At 39.9% G+C, this 16,828-nt stretch overlaps 1 protein-coding gene across 1 annotated transcript in view; it reads right to left on the reverse strand.

The window, feature by feature from the left end:
* tbc1d32 (TBC1 domain family, member 32) overlaps nt 1-16,828 on the reverse strand; it is a 96,351-nt gene that overhangs the window by 55,731 nt on the left and 23,792 nt on the right. Inside the window, exons 20-24 of the mRNA XM_061929957.2 lie at nt 15,122-15,209; nt 14,423-14,541; nt 12,767-12,886; nt 12,051-12,139; nt 9,504-9,626 (exon numbers count right to left, since the gene is read on the reverse strand). Of these exons, the coding sequence (XP_061785941.2) occupies nt 9,504-9,626; nt 12,051-12,139; nt 12,767-12,886; nt 14,423-14,541; nt 15,122-15,209 (539 nt within the window). The remainder of the gene's footprint in view (nt 1-9,503; nt 9,627-12,050; nt 12,140-12,766; nt 12,887-14,422; nt 14,542-15,121; nt 15,210-16,828) is intronic.

The raw sequence follows: 16,828 nt of genomic DNA on the forward strand, positions 1-16,828 counted from the left end.
AGCTTTCCAGTTCATTTTATCATCAATCATTATACCTAGAAATGTGGTTTAATTTACTCTTTCAATTTCTATTCCGTCTGTTTGTATTTGTGTTTGACTTTCCCTTCTACTGTTACCAAATATCATTATTTCAGTTTTACTGAGGTTTAAGGATAGTCTGTTTTTGTCAAACCATCTTTTTAATGTGTTCATTTCTTCTGTTATTATTTGTATTAGCTTCTGTGTGTTCGTTCCTGAACAGAACGCTGTTGTATCCGCGAATGATATTAACTTTAATTATATTGTAACTTTACAAATGTCATTTATATAAAGATTTAACAATTTTGGTCCTAGTATTGATCCCTGTGGTACGCCACAGGATATATTTAGCGTTGTAGATGTGTGTTTTCCTAGCTTCACGTATTGTTTCCTATTGGTTAAGGAACTTCTAATCTAGTTGAAAACCAAACCTCTGATGCCATACCGTTCTAATTTTTTTATTAAAATATTGTGATTAATTGTGTCAAATGCTTTAGTTAAATCCATAAACACTGCTGCTGCACATGTTTTACTATCTATTGCATTGGTCATTTCCTCTGCAATTTTGATTAAAGCCACAAGAGTTTAAATATTAGCTCTGTATCCATATTGGTTCTCAGTGAGTATTCTATTTTTGTTTATGAAACTCTCTAATCTGTTATTGAACAGTTTTTCAATGCTTTTACAAAATTGTAGACGTAAAGAAACAGGTCTATAATTTGTAAATTTGTGTTTGTCTCCAGTCTTATAAATTGGTGCAACTTTAGCTATTTTCATTTTGTTTGGGAATTTGCCTGTTTGAAATGATAGGTTACGACACAACCCAAAACCAGTGAAGTTGGCACGTTGTGTAAATCATAACAAAAACCGAATACAATGGTTTGCAAATCCTTTTCAACTTATATTCAATTGAATACACCGCAAACACAAGATATTTAATGTTCTAACTGAGAAACTTTTCTTTTTTTTTTTCTTTTTTTTTTTTTTTTACAAATAATCATTAATTTAGAATTTAATGGCAGCAACACATTGCAAAAAAGTTGGCATGGGGCATTTTTACCACTGTGTTATATGGCCTTTCCTTTTAACAACACTCAGTAAACGTTTGGGAACTGAGGAGACCAATTTTTGAAGCTTTTCAGGTGGAATTCTTTCCCATTCTTGCTTGATGTTCAACTTAAGTTATTCAACAGTCCGGGTTCTCCGTTTTCGTATTTTACGCTTCATAATGTGCCACACATTTTCAATGGGGGACAGGTCTGGACTACAGGCAGGCAAGTCTAGTACCCCCACTCTTTTACTACGAAGCCACGCTGCAGAATGCGGCTTGGCATTGTCTTGCTGAAATAAGTAGGGGCGTCTACGAAAAAGACATTTCTTGAATGGCAACATATGTTGCTCCAAAACCTGTATGTACCTTTCAGCATTAATGGTGCCTTCACAGATGTGTAAGTTACCCATGCCTTGGGCACTAATACACCCCCATACCATCACAGATGCTGGCTTTTCAACTTTGCGCCTATAAAAATTTGGATGGTTCTTTTCCTCTTTGGTCCGGAGGACACAACGTCCACAGTTTCTAAAAACAATTTGAAAAGTGGACTCGTCAGACCACAGAACACTTTTTCACTTTGCATCAGTCCATCTTAGATGAGCTCGGGCCCAGCAAAGCCGGCTGCGTTTCTGGGTGTTGCTGATAAACGGTTTTCGCCTTGCATAGTAGAGTTTTAACTTGCACTTACAGATGTAGCGACACACTGTAGTTACTGACTGTGGTTTTCCGAAGTGTTCCTGAGCCCATGTGGTGATATCCTTTACACACTGATGTCGGTTTTTGATGCAGTACCGCCTGAGGGATCGAAGGTCATGGGCATTCAATGTTGATTTTTGGCCTTGCTGCTTACTGGCTGTGATTTCTCCAAATTCTCTGAACCTTTTGATGATATTACAGACAGTAGATGGTGAAATCCCTAAATTCCTTGCACTAGCTCGTTGAGAAATGTTGTTCTTGAACTATTCGACAATTTGCTCACGCATTTGTTCACAAAGTGGTGACCCCATCCCATCCTTGTTTGTGAATGACTGAGCATTTAATGGAAGCTGCTTTTATACCCAATCATGGCACCTACCTGTTACCAATTAGCCTGTTCACCTGTGGGATGTTCCAAATAAGTGTTTGATTAGCATTCCTCAACTTTTTCAGTCGTTTTTGCCACTTGTGCCAGCTTTTAACAAAGTTTACCAGTTTGAACGTTAAGTATCTTGTCTTTACAGTGTACTCAATTGAATATAGGTTGAAAAGCATTTGAAAATCCTTGTATTCTGTTTTTATTTACAATTTACCCAACGTGCCAACTTCACTGGTTTTGGGTTTTGTAATAAACATTAATGGTCCTGAGATTTCTTCAATAACTTTTTTTTAGCGTTTCCATATCAATTCCATTGCAATCGATTGAAGTCTTAGATTTGCATTTTTTCACGATTTTAACTATTTTCTCCTGTGTCACTTTTGTGAGGAAGATTGAGTTGGGATTTCTATCGATGGTGTCATTATAGTCCTAAATTGAAACTGGGTGTGGAATTATTTCCTCCAATTTTGGTCCAATATTTACAAAGTAGTTATTAAAGCTTTCATTTACTTCCTTCATGTTGTCATTAGTTAGGTTTCTGTCTGAAGTATTGGGGGACATCCCTCTCATAGTGCCATTTTTAATAATGCTATTAAGGATGTCCCATGTTGCTCTCATATTGTTTTTTCCTGTCTAATAATTGACTGTAATATTCTTTTATAAATGTTCGTAGTATGTTAGTTAGCTTGTTTTTATACTTTTTGAACTTATTGTCTGCCTCTGTAGTTCTTTGTGTTATACATTTTCTATGTAATGTATTCTTCTTATTACAAGCATGTTTTAATCATTTTGTCATCCATGGTTGATTGTTCTTTCTCTGCTTTCTACTGAGTTGTTTCCATGGAGAATGTTTGTCATAAAGTATTATGAACTTGTTTAAAAAATGTTCATATGCTTCATCAACATCATTTTCATTATACACATTGTCCCAATTTTGCCTTTCTACCTCATCTTTGAAAGCAATTATCCTCTTCTCTGTGCATGGTCTTCGAAATTTATTTTTGTCTTCCGTGATCTTGTTCTTGTAGTTTCCATCATATATTGCAAAAACTGGCAGATGATCACCAACATCGGTTATAAGTAGACCACTTGTAGTGTTATTATCAAGATCATTGGTAAAAACATAATCAATAAGCGTGGCACAATGTCCAGTGATTCTGCTTGGCTTTGTGATTTTAGGATATAAACTGTTACTGTACATTGTATCAATGAAGTCATTAATGCACTTTTGCTTGTTAGGGTTAGTCAATATTAAAGTCACCACATAAGAAAATTATTTTTTGACCAGCGTCCATGTAATTTGCCTTTATACAATTTTCAAATGTTTCTATACTGGACTTACGTGATCTATATATACAACTGATAAATATGTTTTTGCTTTTTCCTGACATATGTCAATGGTTATACATTCTAAGATATTATCTATAGCAAATTACATGTTTTTTACCACTTTGTAGTTCAGGTTCTTCATCACGTACACAGCTACTCCTCCATTTTTGTTGGTTTTGTTGATGTAGTTTCATTCATATCCTTCCAGATCAAAATATATTCCTTGTTTTTTCATCAATACATGTTTCTGTGACAGCAATCGATTTTAAGGGTCCGTTAATTTTTCTAAAAAGTGCTTCATGTTGTTGTAATTTGTGAACAAGCTTCTGCTATTAAAATGAATAATTGATAATTTGTTATCACACTTAATGTTGCTGTTATAATGTTCATCTGTATAATACAAACAATTATTACTGATATGGGAGAAAAAATTTGTATCTGGATTTATATCATTTTCAAATCCTGTTTTTTGTGATCTTTGTTGCAGAAGTTTTTCAGTTCCATATTTTCTTGTTCAACAATCTTTGATGGTGTTTTAATCATCTCTATAAGTGTAGGTGGATGCACTCCTGAATCTAGGTCTTCTTGTTTAGTGGTCTCTTGGAACATAGTCGTGTTGGTGTTGAATTTAGGTGTTTGTTTTCCATCAGACTCCATAATCATTGTTGTTGTGGAAGCAGTGTCAAGTTTAATATTTGTACAGGTCCTTGATGTCATGGACAACAAGTACTCTTGCTTCTGGACCTCCATTCAGGTTGATGTAGATTTTACAGTTGGCGCTCCAAGTTCCCTGGATTTTTCCCTACTTTCTCAAGTCGCGTGCTTTCTTGGCGTTTTGTGAGATGCTCATTCATGTACACATTTGTTCCCTTCAGCTTCTTTCCCTGTTTCAGCAGTGCCATTTTAGATTTTCTGTTTACGAGTTTCATGAGGATGACTGGGTGTTGTTGTTTCTTCCATTCAGTGGATGCATGTTTCGATGGTATTAATGTCGATTTAAATTTCCTTTGATTGCAGAAAGTTGACCACATGCTGTTCTGCTGAGACAATATCCAAGTCATCTACTTCACCTCCATTATTCACAGCTTTCGCGTATAATCTTGGTTTAATTTAGCGCCCTGTCACGATGATATCATTCATTCGTTTATCCTGATCCATTTCATCTGATATTCCTCAACATGTTGTTGTCTCGTTTCACTGCAATAACTTCCTCTTGAAGAATCCTCATTTCTTGGCGCATTTCCTGGAAGTCCTTTCTTATGTTGTTATTCTGACTTTGCAAACTTTTTATATTTTCCTGCAGACTTCTCAGATCGTTTTTGTATTTTGGTGTTGCTTTTCTCTGATCTTCTTTAAGGTATCTTATAGCTCTTTCCAGGTCTACTTTGTGTTCTATTCTTGCTCTTTCTATGTCATGGACAATTTATTTTAAGCATCACGTCTTGATTACCATCATGTCCTGTGTCCAACATCAAATCTTGCTTCCCCTTGTGTCCTGTGTCCAGAGAATAATTTGATTCAGATGACACCGAAGGTTTCGGGATTTGAGTTGTTCTTTCAGATTTTGACATCGCGACAGGTTGGTGACGTCAGTGCCTCTTGCATCAGCTCTCTAACGGCAGTTGCTTCTTTAGCGACTTGCGGCACGTTTAACTTTTAACAATTTCGTACGTTGCGCCGTTCAGAGATCAACTTGAGGTTTCAGCCTGTCAACTTATATCACTCTGTGTCGTCGGAAGCACTTTAAAACAGCTTCAAACTCTCGCTGTAGCTCATGGTTGCTAGGCAACCGCTTTGAATTGAGGTAGGTGGCCGTTAGCTTGAGACTTTTTCTTTGCGTCCTATCCCATTGACAGGAAGTTATGGTCATAAGATGAGGAGTTGGTCAACTTAGAATTCATCTTGTACTAGAAGACTCAACAAAATGATTGTTTCCTCAAAACAATTTCTACATAAGGAGTTAGGATTACATAAGTCTTGTGCTGAAATATATAAACATCTAATTAGTTGGCATTCCAGTGAGAGCGGACATTGTACAGTAAGTAAATGTTTTATTATGTCCGTATCTATGAAGGTTCTCATTCATCCAGGTCTTTGTCATCTCAGGGCATTTAATCGATCGCAACTGGACTGCGTGGTTTGTCTGGGAAGAAATTTTGCCGCTCATCCGTGTAGGCTTCATCAGTTCGTGCTCATAGACTTAGATTGCTTAGATATAAATGAGTGGCAAAGTGTCTTCCAAGACAAACCAAGCTATTATGTCTATAGTTTGTATTTCTTGTTTAGCACTTAGCAATACTACTACATGATGCTTCGTGTTTTACTAGAACTGGATCTGCTTAGCACCAGGATTCTAAAACTTGTAACTTATATTAAGGCTCAAAAATATAAGTTTCTGCCTCATCATTTGTCCCAAAGTAGTCGTTGTTGGCTCTCATGAAGTCTGTCATGATTAGTAGTAGTTGTTACGGTAGAAGGAAATAGCGAACGTTGCAATGCACTCTGTGAAATCAATGCACAGAAGAATAAAAGTGCTTAAAATGACCAAAATAAAGTTATTATTACATGTTATTATAAATGTGATTGTTACTACATTACCTATACACTTACAGCATGTATATTGTTGGAGGTGTTTTGATCTTTTGAGAGGGCTTTCTAGATGGAACAGATCAAACCTCCATTACCTGCACTGTTAGCTGACTCTTGCTAGCAAATTTTCACTAAAGTTAGAATGCACAAAAAAGAGAAAAACATGTCTATGAATGTTCTCGTTCATCCAGGTCATTGTAATCTCAGGGCAGTCAATCGTCCACAACTGGACTGTTTGGTTTGTCTTAGAAGACGCTTCGCCTCTCATCTGAGTAGGCTTCATCAGTTCATGCGTATAGACTTAGATTGGTCAGATCCAGTCTAGCAACTGGTACCAATACCTCAGTAAGCTTCAGCAGTTCATGCTCATAGATTTAGATTGGTCAGATCTAGTCTGGATTGGTCAGATCCATTCTAGCAGCTGGTGCCAAAACCCCAAATATTTATACTCCAAAACCAGGAGGGTGTGCCTGGGCAAGGATTGTTTTGCCCTATCGTAGAGAGAAAAACAACTGCTTTGATGCAAACAAGCAATCCTACTGTCAAAGCCAACAACAGTCGTTGAAGTGTAATTACCCCGAGTTAGCATTGAAGTATTGTGTGGCAGAATGATCGTTGTGGATCGACCAGTCCAAAATATTCGGAATCCCCCACATTAGCATTTCATTCAGTTTTAAACAAAGGGCATTCTGGTCACATTCTTGTTTTTAACTCCTGTTATTTATTGAAGGCTAAATTGCAGTCTTTTATGAATGGTTGAAAGGACAATATTGTATGTGTGAGACAGGTGGTGTCGCAGACCGCCTCCTCTGTTCAACCTTGATATAGACGGCTGCTCTCACTACTCTTTCGTACCATCCGCCCTCCCTGTACAGAATCTGTACATTTTTATTCTCAAAGGAGTGCTGTTTCTCCCTAAGGTGCAGGTAGACAGCTGAGTCTTGGCCTGAATAGTTTGCCCGTCTATGCTAGTGGTTGTTTTGTTACCCCTATATATGAATCGAATAGCATACACCAGATTGTTTTTGTGGGTGTGGGGTGTCCAGTCTTTGGGATGCCTTAGTCTCTGGTTAAGGGTGTTACCTGGTTGGAAGTGTACTAGGATGTTGTGTTGGTTAAAAAATGTTCTGAGTTTCTGAGATAGACCTGATACATGTGGAATGACAATAGTTTTGCATCTGTCACCTTTTTCCTCCTCATCCACTCTGTTCTTGGTATTTCTGGAACTGGATGCACTTTTCACAAACGACCAGCAGGGGTAACTACAGGTTTTGAGGGTTTCCCTCAAATGCCTATGCTCTTTCTTTTTGGCCTGTGGGCTGGTAGGAACATTATTAGCTCTGTGTTGTAAGGTTCTAATAACGCCCAATTTGTGTTCCAGTGGGTGAGTCAAAAAGTAGGTATTGATCAGTATGTGTGGGTTCCCGGTAAACCCGAAATGGAGGCCCTTGTTTTCTTCAATGTGGACATCACAGTCCAAAAAAGGCAACTTACTGTCTTTGACATCCTCGTTACTGTATTTGAGAAAGCCATGTGTTCTTGTCTCACGTAGGGATTATGTATAATTGACAACATTTCAAAAAATAGTGCAGTTCCTCTTTCAAGCCTTCGTGTGTCCAAGGACTTATTTCCTGAATTTGTAAACAATAACAAATACGACAAAATATTTTGTAAAACATATCAATCAAATCATTGTAGTATCGACCATATAGTGATACTATACTTGGTATCATCACGGTCAAAATTAATATAAATCAGCCCACCTCTGTTCACATAAGCGGTTAGCATGCCTTATAGCAGTGGTCCCCAACCACCGGTCCATGGATCGATTGGTACCGGATATATATATATATATATATATATATATATATATATATATATATATATATATATATATATATTTTTTTTTTTTTTAATTATCCATCCATTCATCCATCTTCTTCCGCTTGGGCCTGCCAGGTCTGTCTGGCATCCTCCCCCACCATCGCAGCCAACTCACCACCAGGTGGTGATCGGTAGAAAGCTCTTTTTTTTAAATTAATTCAACATAAAAAACACAAGATACACTTACAATTAGTGCACCAACCCAAAAAACCTCCTTCACTCATTCACACTCATTCGCACAAAAGGGTTGTTTCTTTCTGTTATTAATATTTCTGGTTCCTACATTATATATCAATACAGATCAATACAGTCTGCAGGGATACAGTCCGTAAGCACACATGATTGTATTTTTTTATGACAAAAAAAATAAAAAAATAAAAATAAAAACATCCCCCCCACCCCGGTCCGTGGGACAAATTTTCAAGCTTTGACCGGTCCGCAGTTACAAAAGGTTGGGGACCACTGCCTTATAGTATCCTCTCATGGTGTACAGTATGTTTAGCAATTCCTGGTCCTCGAGGGGTTGATACTTAGAAGGAACATAGTTTATTTGCCACTATGAAGGCGAGGATTGCTGACGTAAAAGCGGTGTTGCTCTGTGGAGGGTCAATAACTGCTAGCTAGTTAGTAAGGACTCTACAGTGAGTTGAGGATGCATTCATTCTCTTGTTGCTGTCAAATTTGCAGGACACAGCTAGAATGTGTCGTCAACATGCATTTTTTTACGATCCATCTATAGTATTAAAAGCTTTATCCTGACAAAATGTATATAATTTATAATGTATGTCGTCAATATCATGCAACCCTATAGTCGCTTTTTCTTGAAAATGGCAGCCGAAAATATGTTAAAATTTAAACCGGAGTTAGGCATCTGCTCTCAACACTTTAGTACAGCATCTTCGTGAACAAAACAAAGTTTGACGCCGGATTCTTTAATTCTTATCCAATAACAACAATTCTTCTTTGCTGTTTTCTGATAACAATGAACACATAAGCGGTTGAGGGGGGCGCGTCTCTAAGCAGCTTTGAGCGTTGGTGGAAAATGACGTTCAAAATGGGACAAATGCAGATTCACATTGTACAAAACTTGAGATTTATGGAGTAAGTAACTTTATCAGAAGAAACTTACTGTAGTTTCCAATAATATTTTACAAGTCCCTGAAATTAGTAGGATAGGCCAATTTAAACATGTTTCAGTGGTATTCTACCAACAATGTTGGGGGTATGGGTAGTCATAGGTCACGTGTGCAGGTCTAACTAGTGAAGAATGAGAGGCAAAACGTGGCAGGTGGTGCATGTGTACAAAAACCTGGCCTTTGAGCATTTGTGAACCCTTCAAGAGTCAAAAAGTGCAAAGCCTGGACACTTGAAGTGTTCCACAATGCCTCCAGCAGTCAAGCAGTGTGACCACTGAGCTTTTGGCATTTGCGCTTCAAGTGTTCAGGCGGTCAGTGTGACCCTCCACAAGTCTGACCTTTCACAAAAACGCAACTGGTCAGGTTTTGCATCAACTCCACTAATCGCCGCCTTCATTGCACATGGGCGAGTTCCTACCCGTCACTGGCCTCCTGGTCAGCCACGTTCTCTCGCTGGCTTTGAAGCAGCATGGAGCAAATGTTGTACTGGCTCTCCAGCAGCAGGAAGGAGTCCAGACTAGAGCACAGCACGCTGAGCAGCCTACAAAAACAACAACATGAATTGAGTGCTGGCACAGAGCATTAGAACCGTAAAACAGCAGCACAAAGTCATTCAAACGGTTTAGTTGTGCTTAAGTGTCAGACAGGGTACTATCATGCAGACAACTGCCCCTCCCCTCTCCTTTTGTCTAGTTCCTCCTAGTCATGAATGTCTGCAGGAACCGGATTAGTGAACCCAATTTTCCCCAGCAGCTTCACCTGCAAGCTTTGTAAAAGTGGGAATCCCCACGAGAAGCCTTCACGGTTCATTTTCAAATGCTGGTAATGATGCCAGGCTTAAGCATTCTGCTGAGACTCTGCAGAGGCAATGTAATAAAAAGAAAAGACGCAGAGGCTTTGTACCTTACAAGACCCAACACACAAACACTAAAAGGTGTGAAGGGGAAAAAAGGTGATTGGCTTTATCTATTTCATCTACGTGCGATACGAAACCTTTTTCATCTGTCCCACGAAAATATATGCACATTAGCTACACTTGTATGTAAATATGTAAATATAGCTACAAAAAAAAGGTGATCATGTGCAAGACAGCTGCTTGGACTCCAGCGTGACTGACAACTCATCTCACTCGCAGTGACAGCCGCCAAGTGAAAGACATCTAGCTTGTCAGGGCTCATGACCCCTCTCTTCTTTAAACCCAAGAAGTGAGAAGCAAAGCTGTTACTAGATTTTCTGAAGCTTCCATGGAGACGACGCACGGCGCTGCCCATTCATAAGTTTGCAGGACATTTTGCAGCACTTTGTTAGCCAGGATCCATATAAATGCAGTAAATTACACCTCCTTTGAGCTAAAAAGTCCTCAGACGAGGAAAAAGTCCATGTAGATATATCAACACAAGCAAACAACCGCACACCAATGAAGATGCAATAAAGAAGCATAATGGCCCTGCAGGAGTGTTAATCAATTAGCCACATAAGACCGGGCAAAAGACTCAAGAGGCCATGTATCTTCACAGATCAATGTGAATTCTCATATGGGCCTGCGAGCAAAGACCATGACACTTGACTCTACAGACACTGGCTTTGATTGACAGCAACAGATGAGGAAGCAGGCTTGTGTCACATCTATATAGTCCTTGAGGGTCCTGTGAGTGCCTCTCAATCTTTCCAAATCAGGATATCCTTACAGTATTTACAAGAAAACTCTTAATGCTGTTTTTTAATCATTGTGATACAATTCTAAACACTGACAAAATGTACATTCTGCACACACACACACACACACACACACGCACACAGTTGATGTGCATTAGTACATCCCCGCAGGGAGGGTGTAGCAAAGGCGCCCAATCCTTGCACGCAGGGCGAGTGCTGGTTGCCATGGCAGCAAAGGGTGCTGCAAGCATCAAGAGAAGAGGTGAAGGCCTGTTGGCTCTTCATTTTCATCAAGTAGGTTACTTTTATTGGGACACTTGAAAACTGATGATGTTTCGTCTTGACAAACCCACATACTAAAAAAAAAAACACTAAAAGTTGTTCTTGAGCAAGGCAGATGACCAATTCCCCTCATGCTGACCTCTCCAGTAGTAGATCAGCCTGTAAAGAACTTCATTTGTGACCCACTAGGAATAAAAAAAAAAAAGAAAAAGATGAAATTGAGTTGCCGGGCAGATTCCATCACTGCGGAATTGCCTTTGAGCAAGGCAACCCAAGCCTCAACTACTCAGGGTGCAACATATTATTGTATTTTACCTCACTGTAATTAAATGTGAAATTGTTTTAATTTTAAGGTGTCAAACAGTTGTATTTTGTTTAATTGCCTCCTAAGAACCAGCGTCATCTGCAGTAGACATTTGTCTTTTGTCTATTTCTTTCTTAAGAAGGACATATTTAATTTAATGTCTCAGATGGTTAGACTCCTCAATCATGAGAATCAATATCTGGCACCTAAAAAAGTTAAAAGTAACACAGGACTATTTGTATCCGCACACGTATAAATATATGCAAAGATATGTGTGTTCCATTTGTTCTGGAGAAGAACAAAACATTCCTGGAGAAGTTATTTATTCTCTGTGATGTGGAAAGTGTGACGTATCAACACCTTGGAAATGATGGCGAATGAGGCCCCTTAATTCTTGTGCCAGTGCTGTGGTCATACAGCTACACACACAGACACAGACAGGCAGGCCAATCTTATTTCAAGTAAGGCTTTCATTTTTATGTGGCATACTTTCTAAGCTGTATGGTCACAGACTAAAGAGCCATGTCAGTGTTACATAATACCTCCAGAGGCTGCTGTGTTTTATGTGTGTTATGAGGCCATACTCAATTGGAGGTTTTCTCTGAAAGCATCTCACCACTTAATGCACTCACGTTGTGCTTGTTTGTATGCAGCCAAGCGATGCCGCCTCTGTGGTCGTCGTTATTATTGTGCGTGCTAAACATGTTACAGCATCCCCCTCACCTTAGGCCAAATGTGTGCGACTGCTCATAGTGGAAGAGGGAATGGATCTTGGCGGCAGAATTCACGGATATCAGCCTGTCAATCACATCCTGTGGAGCACAGTGAGTGGCTGTGAAAATCACTACTGTGAACATGTTTACGATGTTTAGGTTGGAAACGGTGTATGGTCGCCACTGTACTGTACTCTCGTAGTTGCTGCATTTTTCTTTGTTTCTTGCATTGAACATAGAGAGCCCAGTCTACCAAGTCAAATTACTTGTGTGTTAAACATACTTGGCCAATAAATCTGATTCTGAAACTGATTAGGATTAGCCTGTGTGTGTGTGTAAAAGTGAAAACAAGAGAGGATGCAGTGCTGTTAGAAGGCCCAATGAAAAGTGCAAAGACGCCCTCAAATGGATATAAGAGCAACTGCATGCTGTAGGAGAGCCTGTGTCAGCAATAAATGTTTGCAAGTTGTGTGTCTGTGTGGTACTTGTGCACAATCTTTACAGTTGTCATTGTCAATGCAATATCGCATACACAAAGCAGGACTCTGTTGTCACACTATGACACCTGGCTGTAAATAGTTTTTGCTGAAATACACAATCTGGTGTACCTCCAATATCTCTTAATGGAATATGCTGCAAGGCAACTTTTCATTGTTCTGAAATAATGAAAAAACAGACCTATTCTATTATTTGTGTGTGTGTGTTTGTAGGTGTGCCATCACTCACAGGTACAGAGCTGGGCACCTCTCTCAATGTGTATTCAGTCTTGTTGGCTAAAGGCTGTCCAGCCAGAAGCTGCCACACTGACTGGTAGGAGGAGAGCACGTTGACCAGGGACAAGAAGGACTGGAGACACAAGGCGACCCAGCCAGACACACACACACACACACACACACACACACACACACACACACACACACACACACACACACACACACACACACACACACACACACACACACACACACACACAGAACCGGGTCAAATCAGGAATTAGACAGAAGATAACAGCATTATTTATTTATTCATTACATTTAAACCTCCATGTGTGTTTAAAATGCATGCGACACAGAGATCCAGCAGATGGTGCTACAGTAAAAAAAAAAGCTTAATGTGTGCTGCCATCGGAGAATTTTGTAAACAAAATAAACAAAATCCATCCATCCATCAATTTCCAACGCTTGTTCCTCTCGGGGTCGCGGGTGGTGCTGAAATTTATCACAGCTGCACTCGGGGGAAGGCGGTGTACACCCTGGACAAGTCGCCACCTCATCACAGGGCCAACACAGATAGAGAACATTCACACTCATGTTCACACACTAAGGCCAATTTTGTGTTGCCAATCAACCTATCCCCAGGTACATGTCTTTGGAGGTGGGAGGAAGCCGGAGTACCCAGAGGGAACCTACGCAGTCACGTGGAGAACATGCAAACTCCACACATAAAGACCCTGAGCCTGGGGATCGAACCTTGGTTGGTACATTTTTAATTAATGCCCTGAGTTTCTAAATTCAACTAAGTCACTTTGGGAGGAGCATTTAGGAGTGAGTCTATCTGAGGAGAGCTGGACAGAGATTTTTAGTAGAGTTCATAAGTCTTCTATTTGTGCTAGACACAGCCTTATTCAATGTAAGCTAATACATATACTTATTATGCCAAGGTCCGGCTGGCTAAGATGTATGACGGAATATTGGGATTATGTGATCGGAGTCAACAGTCTCCAGCTAACGTATGGGCAAAGCCAATACATATGTTTTGGCTTTGCCCATCCCTGCGCAATTTAACACACCCGCTGGAATCGAGATATTTTCTTTATTTCCTTCAGTTGGAGAAAATTAGGCTGACATTGAACATACCACCCCATACTTCTGTGAAGTTTCAGGAAGTATGGGGTGGTTTCTTAAAATATGTAAAAGAGACTGCATTTAACCCCGATTGAAAAGTAATTGAAATTTAGATAATTGAGGTGCCTTTTGTCTGCTTTTGTGTATTGCTGCACCGTGTTGGGGACATTCAGGAGTGCAGTTGTCTGTGGCTTCATGTCAATATTTGCCTATACTTATTTGACTGATTTGATTTTTTTTTGTGGGTTACTTCTTTGGGAGGGGAACAGTGATACAACAAACATTTTATATGTTTGTTGTATCACTGTTAATTGTATATGTCGAAAAAACTTAAATGTTTAAAAGAAAATCCTTGGTTGGTTTAAGAGCTGGACTGTGAGACACAGTAGAAGCAGCTTTGCGGCAGACAAACTGATAAAGCAGCTTCTCCTGGAAAGCCACCAGCGACACACTTCACACACTAGTAGCTGCCTTTATTTACTTGACAGCAGCTTACGCTGCAAGTGTGCATACACGCACGCACACACACAATGGGTACCTTAAGGCAGCTCCTGTCGATTGGATCCAGGGGCGTGGACTTGGGGCGGACTACTCTTCCGTCTTCGCTGCCACACTCCAGAGCAGACCAGAGCTCCAGCACCAGGACTCGCACAAACCCTGGAACAACCCAATTCGATCTTAGTTGCATTGTGTGGCAGTTGGCACTTTCTCCACCATGCATGTTGCAGCTACCTGCAACAAGACCGGATTGTACCAGCAACACGCACCTCCTATACATTGAATGTGATTGGACATGTACCTATTGAAGTGTCTGAATATTATGACAATAATGCTTCCTTTGTCATTTGTAAAGTTTAACAGTAAAACATAAAAATACTATTTGCTTGATAGCATAAATGTCTATGTACCTCTAGTTACATAAGTCACCTGTGGCAGTATTAAGTTAGCTCACAAATCCATACCTGCTATACACGTAAATGGTGAAGAGAAACACATCTTCTTACCCCTAAGTTCTAGTAATAGTTAGGGTGTTATGTCCTATGCCGATGTAAGTTGTATGCTTACTCATAACTTTGCTGTCTAACTGATCTGACTACAGGCTCATACAAAGTTGTTTGGTCGAGTTTGTCTGTCCAATCATTGTGTCCATTTTGCCATTCTATCACTGCTGTGAGCTGACTAGACAAAACAAGGCCTTGGCACAACCCAGCTGCATGTGTCACAGTGTGTGTCGTACCTGAACGGTGCAGAGCCGTCATGCCTGCCCCAGTTGCTGCCACCTGCGTAACCATGACACCATAGCCAAACTTCTCACAGCGGCTGACCTACATCATGCAAAGGAGGGAAAAGTGGCATGAATCACATTGACTTGAACAGTCCACAGGCACGAGAACGAGTGTAATGGCAATGTCGGTTGAGTACAAAGCCGCTTTGCACGCTTTGCGTGAACCTATTACACGCCAACTTTTGAGGGAGTGCCGTGCCCTTCACCACCTAAAAATAGACCTGAAAATAATCACACTCCTTAATTAAAGTGCAAAACAAACAAGGGAAGCAATTACAAGAGTGAGTAAACAATGGCGGTAAATTGAATGCACAAGGGGATGCGCTAATGGTGCGCAAGGAATTAGCATTAGCCAGAGACAACCTGCAGGAATACTAAAGAGGACACCAGCAAGGCCTTGAGAGGGAGAGAACACTAGGGTTGCCAATTCCCTGACAAAGAAATACAGGACACCTTGTTGGCAGGGCCGACATGATTTTCTTTGCCTTTTTTTGTGTGTGAAATGACTTTTATACTATTTGACTTAAACCTGAATTTACTGAGTTGCATTTTTTTGGAGTAATACAAAAACACAGGAAACAAATTGGAATACCTCTTTTGGTATTCTCCCATTAGCAGTTGCCACAGCGAGACAATTGCATACTCATTTAGCCTAATGTTTATGCATTTTATGACTCTGGCTGGGAATCAAACCCACGCTCTCTGTCACAAAAGCCAGAGGTGAGTACGACTCCACAACCAAGGATTTATGGAAACCTCTGAATTTTACACTGATATTTTTCTCATTGTCACAGCAGGAAAGGGCTGGGAACATACACCATAACGTTTTATAAAATGCACCCAGTCAAATATTAACTGACATTTTACAATTCAGTTTGAATTCTCACAGTAATGCGGGACAAGTGCCTAGTAGGCTCAACACAGAACACATGTATGTATATAAGGACTCTGTTTTTCAAGTGAAGGTTGGCAACTTTAGAGTCAACAACATCCACACTATTGTTTGTTGGACGAGCTTGTGCTCATTAAAAGATCGAGCCTAGACAGCCTCTGTGCATCTTGAGCTGGACTTCCTATGAAGGGTTTGTAATTTACGACATTATCAAGTGAAGATGAATCCATAAAAGATGCTGATATCCTTCCAGTGAACTGCATCAGCACTAAAACAAACCTAAATGATACAGATTTTTCTGCTTTGACAGTGCCAAAAACTGTATCTCGCTCATGTAAATTTTAGCTCATATCGACCGCTTTACAACAGTGTGACTCAGCAACTGGAAAGTTTACAAGTCTTGCAAAGTCAACTAAATTTGTGCTACCCTGTTGTGCCAATCCCTTCAGTTATCATGAAGGGCAACCATTCAAATCACTGTCCTAGTACCTCAGCCAGAAGCTTCAGGACAGTGGTCCCCAACCACCGGGCCGCGGCTCGGTACCGGTCCGTGGATCGATTGGTACCGGGCTGCACAAGAAATTTAAAAAACAAAAACAAAAACAAAATGTTTGTTTCTTTTATTTTTTTTAATAAATCAACATAAAAAACGCAAGATACACTTACAATTAGTGCACCAACCCAAAAAACCTCCCTCCCCCATTTACACTCATTCGCACAAAAGGGTTGTTTCTTTCTGTTATTAATATTTCTGGTTCCTACATTAT

Source organism: Nerophis lumbriciformis, linkage group LG34 (genome assembly GCF_033978685.3).
Source record: "Nerophis lumbriciformis linkage group LG34, RoL_Nlum_v2.1, whole genome shotgun sequence".
In the NCBI taxonomy this organism is placed as follows: Eukaryota; Metazoa; Chordata; class Actinopteri; order Syngnathiformes; family Syngnathidae; genus Nerophis; species Nerophis lumbriciformis.